Here is a 12,474-nt window from a genome sequence, read left to right as displayed (position 1 = left end):
AATTTGCACACAGAAACACTCATAAATAATTGAGATCATTGAATGTCATTTCACTGATGTGGATTGAGGGATATCAAGCAGCGCGTTGGGTGAAATTTGCTGCTCTTCTTCAGTGTTATAGGATACATCCTGCACAACATACAGCTCCCTGGACAGTTCCACAAGCAGCACAAAGACACCGTTGGTTCACAGATTCCACTACCTGCATGAAAATTCAAGGCCTATTCCTACAAAAGCTCAGGTGGCAAGTTAAGCCATGTTCCCAATGTCACGATATTCAAAAAACTGTGAAAGAAGGAACCAAAATGCTGGAGTAACTCAGCAACATAGGTAAACATCTCTGAAGAAAATGAATAGGTGACTTTTCAGATCGGGACCCTTCTTCAGACTGAAAAGTCACCTATCCAATTTCTCCAGAGATTCTGCCTGACCTGCTGAGTTACTCCAGCATTTTGTCTCTGTTTTTGGTGTAAACCTATAGGGTGATTTCACCAAAGGTCAAATGAGCATAGATCCCCCCTCACGTGACCGGAAATTTTAACTGGAGGACATCTCTCAGTTTGGTACATGTAAGTGAATGGGGAAACACGCACTTTCTCACCCGTTAAAAACATGGAAAACGGCCGATTTCTGAACTGAAAATTTCTGTGCTAGTCAGGGTGACCGTGAAGCACAGCGACCTAAATTTTCAGGCAAAAAAAAAGATAGAAAGTGAGGTAATTACAAGAGGGAACTGAAGGTAGAAAGCGGCAGAAGTGAACAGCTGACATTTGCCGTGGTGATTTTAAGATCCAAAATATCGGGAATTATCGCGTTTGCTCGCTGAATTTCATCAAAAGTAAGTTAATAATGCCTTACTTTTGATGAAATTCAGCGAGCAAACGCGATAATTCCCGATATTTTGGATCTTAAAATCACCACGGCAAATGTCAGCTGTTCACTTCCGCCGCTTTCTACCTTCAGTTCCCTCTTGTAATTACCTCACTTTCTATCTTTTTTTTTGCCTGAAAATTTAGGTCGCTGTGCTTCACGGTCACCCCGACTAGCACAGAAATTTCAGCTCAAAAATCGGCCGTTTTCCATGTTTTTAACGGGTGGGAAAGTGCGTGTTTCCCCATTCACTTACATGTACCAAACTGAGAGATGTCCTCCAGTTAAAATTTTCGGTCACGTGAGGGGGGATCTACGCTCATTTGACCTTTGGTGAAATCACCCTATATATACATTTCCTTTTATTATACTATTATTAAGTCTGTGAAAGTCTGATATTTATAAAGTTTAAAAAAATAATTGCAAGAAGTGTTGAATATTAAATGAATTATATAAAAGTAATTAAGACTTTTGGACAAAGAATTAAACGGATTTAAATTCACAGTTGAACATTTTATGGGTAATTCAATGAATTCGATTATTATTATTTTTTTTTAAAGTAAGATACCTGGAAGGTACACATGCCCCCTTTCAGGTGTTCCTTGCCACTGAAATGAATGGACTCACTGAACGACCCCTGGAATTACCAGGAACACATTCAGTGGCAACATCTTCCGATGTTCACCTGGTAGACTCCAGATAGTTTCAGGTCAACACTAGACCTGGAGCCCAGTGTTGTGATGTGTGACAGTGGCAAAGATGTTCTCTGGAAGTTCAGGACTTCCACAATCCAATGAAGGTCCATATGAGCAACCCCGAACTATCAGCCTAGCTCAACCAAGGGTGGTGGGCATCTACTCCGTGTCCATCTGATTGGGAGAAGGGTCCACACTCCATCCAGTAACAACATGGTGTGTTCAGCACCCCTCCCCACTCTCCCTCAGAGAGAGAGAGAGAGAGAGAGACACACACACACAAAATGCTGGAGTAACTCAGCGGGACAGGCAGCATCTCTGGATAGAAGGAATGGGTGATGTTTCGGGTCAAGACCCTTCTTCAGACCCTGATCCCGGAATATCACCCATTCTACCCAGAGATGCTGCCTGTCCCGCCTGCTGAGTTACTCCAGCATTCTGTGTCTATCTTTGTTTTAAAGCAGCATCTGCAGTTCCTTCCTACATGCTCCCTCAGAGAGCATGGCGTTCCCTCCAAGCTATGCCCTCAGCACTGCAGTGCTGTCTCAACGCTACAAGGCAATGTCCCTCAACTCTATGGTGCTCCCTCACTCAACGTGGAGTTCTCTCCCTCACTCAACGTGGAGTTCTCTCCCTCACTCAACGTGGAGTTCTCAGCGTGGAGTTCCCTCACTCGGCGTGGAGTTCTCTCCCTCACTCAGCGTGGAGTTCTCTCCCTCACTCAGCGTGGAGTTCTCTCCCTCACTCAGCGTGGAGTTCCCTCCCTCACTCAGCGTGGAGAGTTCCCTCACTCAGCGTGGAGAGTTCCCTCACTCAGAGGAGAGTTCTCCTCCTCACTCAGCGTGGATAGTTCCCTCTCAGCGTGGAGTTCTCTCCCTCACTCAGCGTGGAGTTCTCCCCCTCACTCAGCGTGGAGAGCTCCCCCTCACTCAGCGTGGAGTTCCTTCACTCAGAGTGGAGTTCTCTCCCTCACTCAGAGTGGAGTTCTCCCCCTCACTCTGCGTGGAGTTCCTTCACTCAGAGTGGAGTTCTCTCCCTCACTCAGAGTGGAGTTCTCCCCCTCACTCTGCGTGGAGTTCCTTCAGAGTGGAGGTCTCTCCCTCCCTCAGAGTGGAGTTCTCTCCCTCACTCAGAGTGGAGTTCTCTCCCTCACTCAGCGTGGAGTTCTCCCCCTCACTCTGCGGGGAGAACTCCCTCTCTCTGCGTGGAGAGCTCCCTCACTCAGCGTGGAGTTCTCCCCCTCACTCAGCGTGGAGAGCTCCCTCACTCAGCGTGGAGTTCCTTCACTCAGAGTGGAGTTCTCTCCCTCAATCAGAGTGGAGTTCTCCTCCTCACTCAGCGTGGATAGTTCCCCCTCAGCGTGGAGTTCTCTCCCTCACTCAGAGTGGAGTTCTCCTCCTCACTCAGCGTGGATAGTTCCCCCTCAGCGTGGAGTTCTCCCCCTCACTCAGCGTGGAGTTCTCTCCCTCACTCAGAGTGGAGTTCACTCAGCGTGGAGTTCCCTCACTCAGCGTGGAGAGTTCCCTCACTCAGAGTGGAGTTCTCCTCCTCACTCAGCGTGGAGTTCTCCCCCTCACTCAGCGTGGAGTTCTCCCCCTCACTCAGCGTGGACTGTGTGCGGGCTGGAGTGGGGCCTGACCCGGGGCCGCGGTAGTGCGGGGGTGGCCGGCTGCCGGGCTGACTGAGGCCGGGTAGGGAGTGAGGAAGGGAGGGAGGGAGCGGCGCGGTGCGGCGGGTGGGCACCGACCTGTCGATTAGCAGCTCCTGGTCTCCCATCCAGGGGATGAGATGGCGGCCCTGCTCCATGAAGCGCGCCCGCTCGTCCTCACGGAACAGCTTGCAGGCGTAGCCGAAAACCAGCAGCTCCGCGCCGGCCCCGGGACCCCCCGCCGCCGCCGCCGTCGCTGCCCCGTCCTCCTGCTTCCGCTGCCGGTGACTCGGGTAGGCCCGGGCCTGGGCCATGGTCCGCTGCTGCCGCCGGTGCCGCCGGTGCCGCCGCTCCGCCTGGGCCTGAGCTCCTTGGACTGTCCGCCGCTACTCCCGGCCCCGCCTGGGCCTGAGTCTGTGCTGTGGGCCCGCCCTGTTGTCCGGTGCCGGTGCCGCGGCTCCACCTGAGCCAGTGTCGGAGCCTGGGCCTGAGCTCCTTGGACTGTCCGCTACTACTCCCGGCCCCGCTGGGCCTGGGCCTGGGCCTAGTCCGGTGCTGTGTGTGAGGCGGGACCACTGCCGCTCCTTCTCCTCCCGGGCCTGAGCCGGTGCCGCGCTGGGCCTGTGCTGTGGACCGGAGCCTGGGCCTGTGCTGTGGGCCCGCCCGCCCTGTTGTCTGGTGCCGCCGCTGGGCCTGTGCTGTGGACCGTGCCGCCGCTGGGCCTGTGCTGTGGACCGGAGCCTGGGCCTGTGCTGTGGGCCTGCCTGCCCGCCCGCCCTGTTGTCCGGTGCCGCCGCCGCTCCTCCTCCTCCCGTAGGCCCGCGGCCGACAAAATGGCGGCGGCGCCACCCTCCCTCCCTCCCTCCCGCGCTCACCCCGCACCGCACTTTCCACACAGACCCACCACAGACAGACACACACCCTCACACAGACCCACACACACACACCCTCACACACGGCTCGTTTCATCACATTTTATTACACGCACTATTTTAAAACATTCTCATTCCCGTCTCTCATTCGCGCCTCCCGCCTTCACACACAGACTGACGAATCTGCGGGCGGGAGCGGGCCAGCAGGCGTCCGACGGGCAGAGCGGCCGAGCAGAAGAGAGTTGCATCATTCACTGTCCATCAGTCTCGGCCTTAAACAAATATATCCACTGACATTGGCCTCTGTAGCAAAGAATTCCACACAGATTCACCGGCCTCTGACTAAAGAACTGAACAACCAGGTGAGGTAGAGTTCAGCAAGAGAGTACATGGCAGCACCTCCAGGGTGGTTGGGACATAGGATAGAACAGGGACAGGCCGTTCGGCCCACAATGTCCATGCTGAACATGATGCCGTTATAAGGTCATAGAAATCGGAGTAGAATTAGGCCATTCAGCCCATTGAGTCTATTCCGCCATTCAATCATGGCTGATCTATCTCTCCCCTCATAACCCCATTCTCCTGCCTTCTCCCCATAACCTCTGACATATGGATGGTGCGGGGGGAAAATCACTGCCTCACAGCGCTGCAGACCCAGGTTCGATCCCGACTGCAGGTGCTGTCTGTGCGGAGTTTGTAGGAATGTTACAAAATTTTGAGATTTAAAAAATCAAACCTGTAATTTATCCCATCAGATGGAGCATAAAATAAACCTTTATTATTTACCTAATTCACTTTCATATCTTCAGTATTAATAAAGGTATGGTTATTTTCATACCAAGAAATTAGCATCTTGTTCCCTATAGTTTTTCTATTGACTTAACTCAAAAGCTGTGATCAAGGACAAGCCTTGTCACAAGGGGCGTTTTACACAGACACACATACAGATGTCTGTATGTGTTACCACCATAGGGGCAGCCACAATCCGATCTGTATGTACAGCGGAAGTTTTTAGTCAGATATATAGCATAAAAATAGTGATCATGAATAGACAATTACACAATACGGATAATGATCATGTTGCCAATATCGGGGCCTAATTAACTTATTTCGCATCATCAGATTAAAATTAAATTACACTAAAAACTAGATCAGATGTTAAATAAACGTCCTATATACCTTTTGTTATAGCGAGAACGTGATCCCTGATTTTAAAGGCCTTGCATTTGAGCCCTGACTTTCAAATCCAGCGATTCAATAAACCAGGAACGTGTTGAAAATAAAACGCGAGCGGGTGACAGAACGGGATTTCCTCTATGTCATTAGCTTGTTGTACGAGGAAATGCCTCCCTGACAACATTGAAAAACCTGCAGTTTACTCACCCCCCCCCGAACAACCTCTTGAGTCCCGAGCGCCACTGATGGCAGGAATTGTAACAACGCTAGAGTTTGTACATTCTCCCTGTGACCGCGTAGGGTTTCCCCCGAGATTTTCAGTTTCCTCCCACACTCCAAAGACGTACAGGTATGTAGGTTAATTGGCTTGGTAAATGTTTAAAAAAATTGTCCCTGGTGTGTGTTGGATAGTGTTAATATGCGGGGATCGCTGGTCGGCGCGGACAAGGTGGGCCGAAGGGCCTGTTTCCGCGCTGTATCTCTAAACTAAACTAAACTAAACTTGTATTTATCAAGAATCTATCTATGCCTTAAAAATATCCACTGACTTGGCCTCCTCAGCTTCTGTGGCTGAATTCCACAGATTCACCACCCTCTGACGAAATACATTTCTCCTCATCCCCTTCCTAAAAGAACATCCTTTAATTCTGAGGCTGTGACCTCATTCTAGACTCTCCCACTAGTGGAAACATCCTCTCCACATCCACTCTATCCAAGACTTTCACTGTTCTAGTTAAACTAATCTCCCCCGCCTGCACTAGATCCATATCCATGTGCCTATATAAAAGCTTCTTAAATACCACTATCCTAATTGCCTCCACCACCACCCCTGGCAGCGCGTTCCAGGCACCCACCACCCTCTGTGTAAAAAAGACCTGCCCTGCACATCTCCCTTAAATTTTGCCCCTCTCACCTTAAAGCTGCGCCCTCTAGTCTTTGACACTTCAACCCTGGGGGAATAAGGTTCTGAATGTCTACCACATCACTGCCTCTCAGCAGAAAGACAGCAATCTTCACATCAGTAGCAGACATCTTCAGCCACTATTTCAAGAGCAATAAAGATTTGAATAGTTCACAGACAAACACAATGGAACATTGTTGAAAATGTTGGGCAGAAACGATGTTTTGGTTTTGTTGATTTGGGAACGATGCCAGGGTCAAATTGACAGGAGCGAGCAAGCGGATTTGGGCAGCTTTTCGATTCAAGGTTTATGTAATTCCAATACTGTTCAACTAACCCTTTCTTTGTACCATTCCTGTAAGCTGCACATGATATGGTACGAGTTAACATCAAACACAGACAGTTCAGCACAGGAACAGGCCCTTCGGCCCACAAGGTCCATGCCGAATGTGATGAACAAGATAAACTGTTCTCCTCTACCTATCCCACCATTCCATGCATTTCCATGTGCCTGTCTAAAGGCCTCCTAAACACCACTATCGTATCCGCCTCCACCCCCACCCCTGGCAGTGCGTTCCCAGCCCCCACCACCCGCTGTGTAAAAAACTTGCCCCGCACATCTCCTTTAAACTTTTCCCCTCTCACCTTTCTGCCCTTCTGGCCTTTGCCATTTACACCCTGGAGAATAAGGTTCTGAATGTTTACCCCATCTCTGCCTCTCATCTTCTTATCGAGTCCACATCACAAGATTAGAAATTGTTCAGCCGGAGCTGAACACACTTCTCGGCATCTGCATACAGTGGCGTCTTGCGTTTCTTGTGCGTGGTGGTGGAAACAGGGCCGCGACGTGAACGCTCTTTCCTTGACCCCTCTGCCTCTCATAATCTTACATCTATCTCATGGTTCCCCTCAGCCTCCAGCATCCTGGAGAAAATAATCCAAATGTGTCCAACTCCTTATAACTAATACCTCCTAATCCAGGCAGCGTTCTGGTAAACCGCTTGTGCATCTTCCTCAAAGACTTGACATCGTTCCTGTAATGAGACAACCAAAACTACATTCTGTACTGTAAATGCAGCCTACCCAAAGTTTTAAAGTGCTGGATCATGACTTCCTAACTCTAATACTCAATGCCTTGATCAATCAAGCTGAGCAATCATGTCTTCTATCTATGTGTTGCCACTTTCAGGGAGTTATGGATTTGGATCCCAAGATCCCTCTGTACACCAATACTGTTTATGGTCTTGCCATCAACTGCATTTCTTCCCCTTACATGACATCTCACACTTGCTTGGATTAAACTACATCTGCCATTTCTCCACCCATTTCTGTCCTTAATTTATATAGCGCTGCATTCTTTGACTGCCGTCCTCCTAATCCGTGACCCCAGCAATCTGGATAATTGATTACAAACTTACTCACTCAGCCTGTCTTCATTCACGTCCAAGTCATTTATATACATCACCATTTTTGTAATGTGTCCTTGAGACTCTTGAAAGGCGCCCATAAATAAAATTTATTATTATTATTATTATCACCAACAACAGATCCATGCGGAGGTCCGCTGGTCACAGACCGCCATCCTTTTTCTTCTGAATCCGCACAACCAAGTCACCAGGAATCCCATGCCTGTTAAACCGAAGAATGGTCTCGACCTGAAAAGTCACCCATTCCTTCTCTCCAGAGATGCTGTCTGTTCCGCTGAGTTACTCCAGCCATTTGTGTCCATCTCCTGGGAATCTGCTGGATCAGTCTACCAAATGTCCATGTGGACCACATCCAAGGCCCGACCCTCCTCGATTCCCTTTGTCACATCCTCAAAAAGCTTGATCATTGTCTATCTGTTGCAGGGCAGCTAACTTTAAACTCAGCATATCAGTTTGAACCAACCTCTGTGCTAATTTCTCCCAAACGTATCTTACTTCCAGGTTAAACATCTGCTGATCGTCCTGGAAAGTGGTTGTAAGTTCAAGGTTTCTGTTTGATATCTTTGATATTTGCCCAGAAAAAAAGTTAATTGATTAACTCAGCAACTCAAGTGGGTTGTGATGGGAAAAGTTCACAGTGTAAATGTTAATGCAATGCAAGCAGATTGTTGTAGATATGTGATGAGCCACATTTCAGATAATTAATTCCTCAACCAACACAGAGTGGTAACTCATGTCAACTTTGTGATGCCGGTTTATGCCAAATAGGCAATAGACAATAGGGGCAGGAGTAGGCCATTCGGCCCTTGGAGCCAGCAGCGCCATTGAATGTGATCATGGCTGAGTTCTTCTTCTTCTTGCCTATGGCGGGCACAGCCTAAAGTTGTAGGACAACTTGTTCTATTTGATCTTGTGTGATTATGCACGCCGGGTTGATTGCATTCGTCGAAACAGGGCAACCCACGTGAAGGTTGCAATCTCCCACCCAATCATGGCTGATTATCCACAATCAGTACCCCGGTCCTGCCCCCTGCTCCGCTATCTTTAATGAGTTAAGTATTAGTCTGCTGCCCTTGATACAAATATTAATTCCAGTGATTTTTACAGAACTGTGATTTTAATAGTTGCTTATATAATAAATATATTATGCATGCACCATTAAGATATGCACTGTAATCTCAAGCAAGAATGATTTCAGCTCAGTGATGTCCCACGTGGCAGAATTATCTTTCGCTGATATATCAAGTGGAAAATAAAGCTATTTGGAATACTCACAAAAGTTTGGTAGTTAAAAAATGAATGTTGTGTCCTTATAACAAGAAGCGGAAAAAACACATTACTTAACAAGCCAATTTGAAGTCAAGAGTGCTAACTGTATACTGTATGTACCAAAACGGAACAGTTTTGTTCATTATTACTTACAGCAGCACAACACTCATAGATAATATAATAAACAAACTTAAATGAGCAATTAATAAAAAACAATATACCGCAAAAATTCCAAAACAAAGCCTGAAGTCCCTCGTCATGGAGTAATACAGCATAGAACAGCCCAACATGTCCCAGCTACACTAGTCCCACCTGCCTGCGTTTGGTCCATATCCCTCCAAACCTGCCCTATCCATGTACCTGTCTAACTGTTTCTTAAACATTGGGATAGTCCCAGCCTCAACTACCTCCTCAGGCAGCTTGCTCCATATACACACCACCCTTTGTGTGGAAAGGTTACCCCTCAGATTTCTATTGAAACCTTTCCCCTTCACCTTGAACCTATGTCCTCTGGTCCTCGATTCCCCTACTCTGGGCAAGAGACTCTGTGTGTCTACCCGATCTATCCCTGTCATGATTTATACATCTCTATAACATTCCCCCCTCATCCTCCTGGGAAGAACCAAGGCAGTTCATAGTGTTCAATAGTCAATTGGTTATTCCTGAACAACTTCTGAATATTTCTGAAACTATATACAATGAGATGTTACTTTGCCTGTGGATTTACTTACATATTCATTCCTGGGATATGGGTAATACCATTATAACCAGCATTTGTTGTCACATGTGAGTGCTGGGGTAACTCAGTGGGTCAGGCAGCATCTGTGGAGAACATGGATAGGTGACGTTTCACAGAGTGCTGGAGTAACTCAGCGGGCCAGGCAGCATCTGTGGAGAACATGGATAGGTGACGTTTCACAGAGTGCTGGAGTAACTCAGCGGGTCAGGCAGCATCTGTGGAGAACATGGATAGGTGACTTTTCACAGAGTGCTGGAGTAACTCAGCGTGCCAGGCAGCATCTGTGGAGAACATGGATAGGTGACGTTTCACAGAGTGCTGGAGTAACTCAGCGGGTCAGACAGCATCTGTGGAGAACATGGATAGGTGATGTTTCACAGAGTGCTGGAGTAACTCAGCGGGCCAGGCAGCATCTCAGCTGAAAATTTGAGGAAGGACATTCTTGCTATTGATGGAGTGCACTGTAGGTTCACGAGGTTAATTCCCGGAATGGTGGGACTGTCGCATGAGGATAGAATGGAGCAGCTGGGCTTGCATACACTGGAATTTAGGATGAGGGGGGATCTTATTGAAACATATAAGATTATTAAGGGATTGGATACGCTCGAGGTAGGAAACATGTTCCCGATGTTGGGGGATTCCAGAACCAGGGGCCACAGTTTAAGAAGAAGGGGTAGGCCATTTAGCACGGAGATGAGGAAAACCCTTTTCACCCAGAGAGTTGTGAATCTGTGGACTTCTCTGCCTCAGAAGTCAGTGGAGGCAAATTCTCTGGATGCTTTCAAGAGAGAGCTAGATAGGGCTCTTAAAGATAGTTGAGTCAAGGGATATGTGGAGAAGGCAGGAACGGGGTACTGATTGTGGATGATCGGCCATGATCACATTGAATGGCGGTGCTGGCTGGAAGGGCTGAATGGCCTACTCCTGCACCTATTGTTTATTGTCTATACTATGTATACTATTATGAACTTCAAGCAAACCTGAAAGTTGGTTGCAGCATAGTGTATTTGACAATAAAGTAACCTGAATTTGAATCTTAAACCTCATGAAATAGGTGGAATAATGGAGGACAAGGAAGAAAGAGCTCCACACGTTAGAAGATCAGAATGAACAGCATGGGACCGAGTTTGATGACAATACAGCAGAAAGTTAGATCAATTTGACAAGACTTGAAAGAACAAGAAGGGCGACAGATCTTTTAAATGTGCAGACAGATTCACCGCCTGCTCTGAGGAAATGTGGAAACCTGCATTATCCTCAACCCTTTCATCTCAGAATCTGCCGGTACACATGACAATTAAACACTCTTGACTCTTGGCTCTTGTGAAGGAGGCAGTGAATGCCAGGTACCATGGGCAGGGCAGTTACCCAATGTAAAGAAGTCTACACCCAACAAGGGCCGACAAACGTTTTTGAAAGGGGGGGGGGGGGGGGGGGGGGGGGGGGGGGCTGAGCGATCACTGATCACCGGCCTCGGGGGTGGAGGGAGGGTGTGAGTGGGTGGAACAATTATTATTATTTGTTGTTGCTCGACCTCCAAAAACTGGGGGATAATACGGGCCGTACCCCAACTCAAAAAGTGGGGGGATATATCCCCCATCCCCCACCTCTCTCCCTCCCTCCCTCCCTGCCTCTCGGGGCCAACTCTCTCTCTCCCTCTCTCCGGGCCCACCCTTTCTCCCTTCCGCTCAGCGGCTAATCACAGCGCTTCGTCCAATGCCCCATATGTCGACTGTGAACCGTGCGGTGATTCAGCGGGGGGGGGGGGGCAGTCGGTTTCTGCCACAGCTGGTCATGATTTTGCCGCGCTCACTGCCCGCTTGTTCTGAGATTCTGGATGTCAGTGGTCCTCAGAAGAAGAGAAATATACATAGAAACATAGAAAATAGGTGCAGGAGTAGGCCATTCGGCCCTTCGAGCCGAATCGGGACGCCTTGATACGACTGCGGGCCGGATAATTTCGGGTTATGAAGCATGTCTCGCCAAAAAAGTGGGGGGGGGCTCCAGCCCCCCTGGTTACACGGCCCATGCCCAAGGAGCTAAATGAATCATCCCAATGGATAGAAATGTATAGATAAACACTATATCGCTATATCGAAGATAGACACTAAAAGCTGGAGTAACTCAGCGGGACAGGCAGCATCTCGGGAGAGAAGGAATGGGTGACGTTTTGGGTTGAGACCAGCATCTGCAATTTCTTCTCACACATTATGTATAGATACTGTAGATATGGTACAGAAGTGTGAAAACGCACACCTCCAGATTCAGGGACAGTTTCTTCCCAGCTGTTATCAGGCAACTGAATCATCCTACCACAACCAGAGAGCTATCTACAAACTACAATCTACCTCGTTGGTGACCCTTGGACTATCCTTGATCGGACTTTGAAGACTTTAGTTTGTACTAAACGTTATTCCCTTATCATGCATCTATACACTGTAAAATGGCTCGATTGTAATCATGTGTTGTCTTTCTGCCAGCTGGATAGCAGGCAACAGAAGCTTTTCACTGGACCAGTGACAATAAACTGAACTGAATTTATGCCATCTAAACAAGTGAGGAATTTAAATACAGTTAGATAATCTGGCATTTGCTTTGGTGACTATGAAATATCCACGTTGTTGTTAGAATGAGTCCATATGGTTTGCTCATGCTCTTTAGTTTAAGGTTTAGGGTTAATATTGTCACGTGTGCCGAGACACAGTGAAAAGTTTTGCTTTGCGTGTTGTCCAAATAGATCAGATAATAACATACATGAATACCATCAGGTCAAACTCAAGTAGAACCAATAGAGCAGAGGGGAAGATACAGAGTGCAGAATGTAGTTCTCAGCATTGTAGCGCACCAGTTCCACAGACAAAGTCCAATGTCCACATT

The 12,474-nt window shown here is 48.0% G+C and overlaps 1 protein-coding gene across 3 annotated transcripts in view; it reads right to left on the bottom strand.

Annotated features, from left to right (window-relative positions):
• The window catches only part of sfswap (splicing factor SWAP), a 103,850-nt gene extending 99,946 nt beyond the window's left edge, over positions 1-3,904 (bottom strand). Inside the window, exon 1 of one of the 3 annotated variants that reach the window (XR_008725483.1) lies at positions 3,313-3,904. Coding sequence is in view for 1 of the 3 variants with exons in the window: in XM_055655502.1 (XP_055511477.1) it covers positions 3,313-3,527 (215 nt within the window). In the remaining 2 variants the exon portion in view is untranslated. The remainder of the gene's footprint in view (positions 1-3,312) is intronic. The other 2 variants (XM_055655502.1, XM_055655504.1) reach the window with 2 other exon arrangements.
• Positions 3,905-12,474: the final 8,570 nt, after the last annotated feature.

Source organism: Leucoraja erinacea, chromosome 25 (assembly GCF_028641065.1).
Source record: "Leucoraja erinacea ecotype New England chromosome 25, Leri_hhj_1, whole genome shotgun sequence".
Taxonomy (NCBI): Eukaryota; Metazoa; Chordata; class Chondrichthyes; order Rajiformes; family Rajidae; genus Leucoraja; species Leucoraja erinaceus.
Note: the sequence above shows the minus strand (reverse complement) of the source record. Positions and strands in the feature narration are given on the sequence as shown.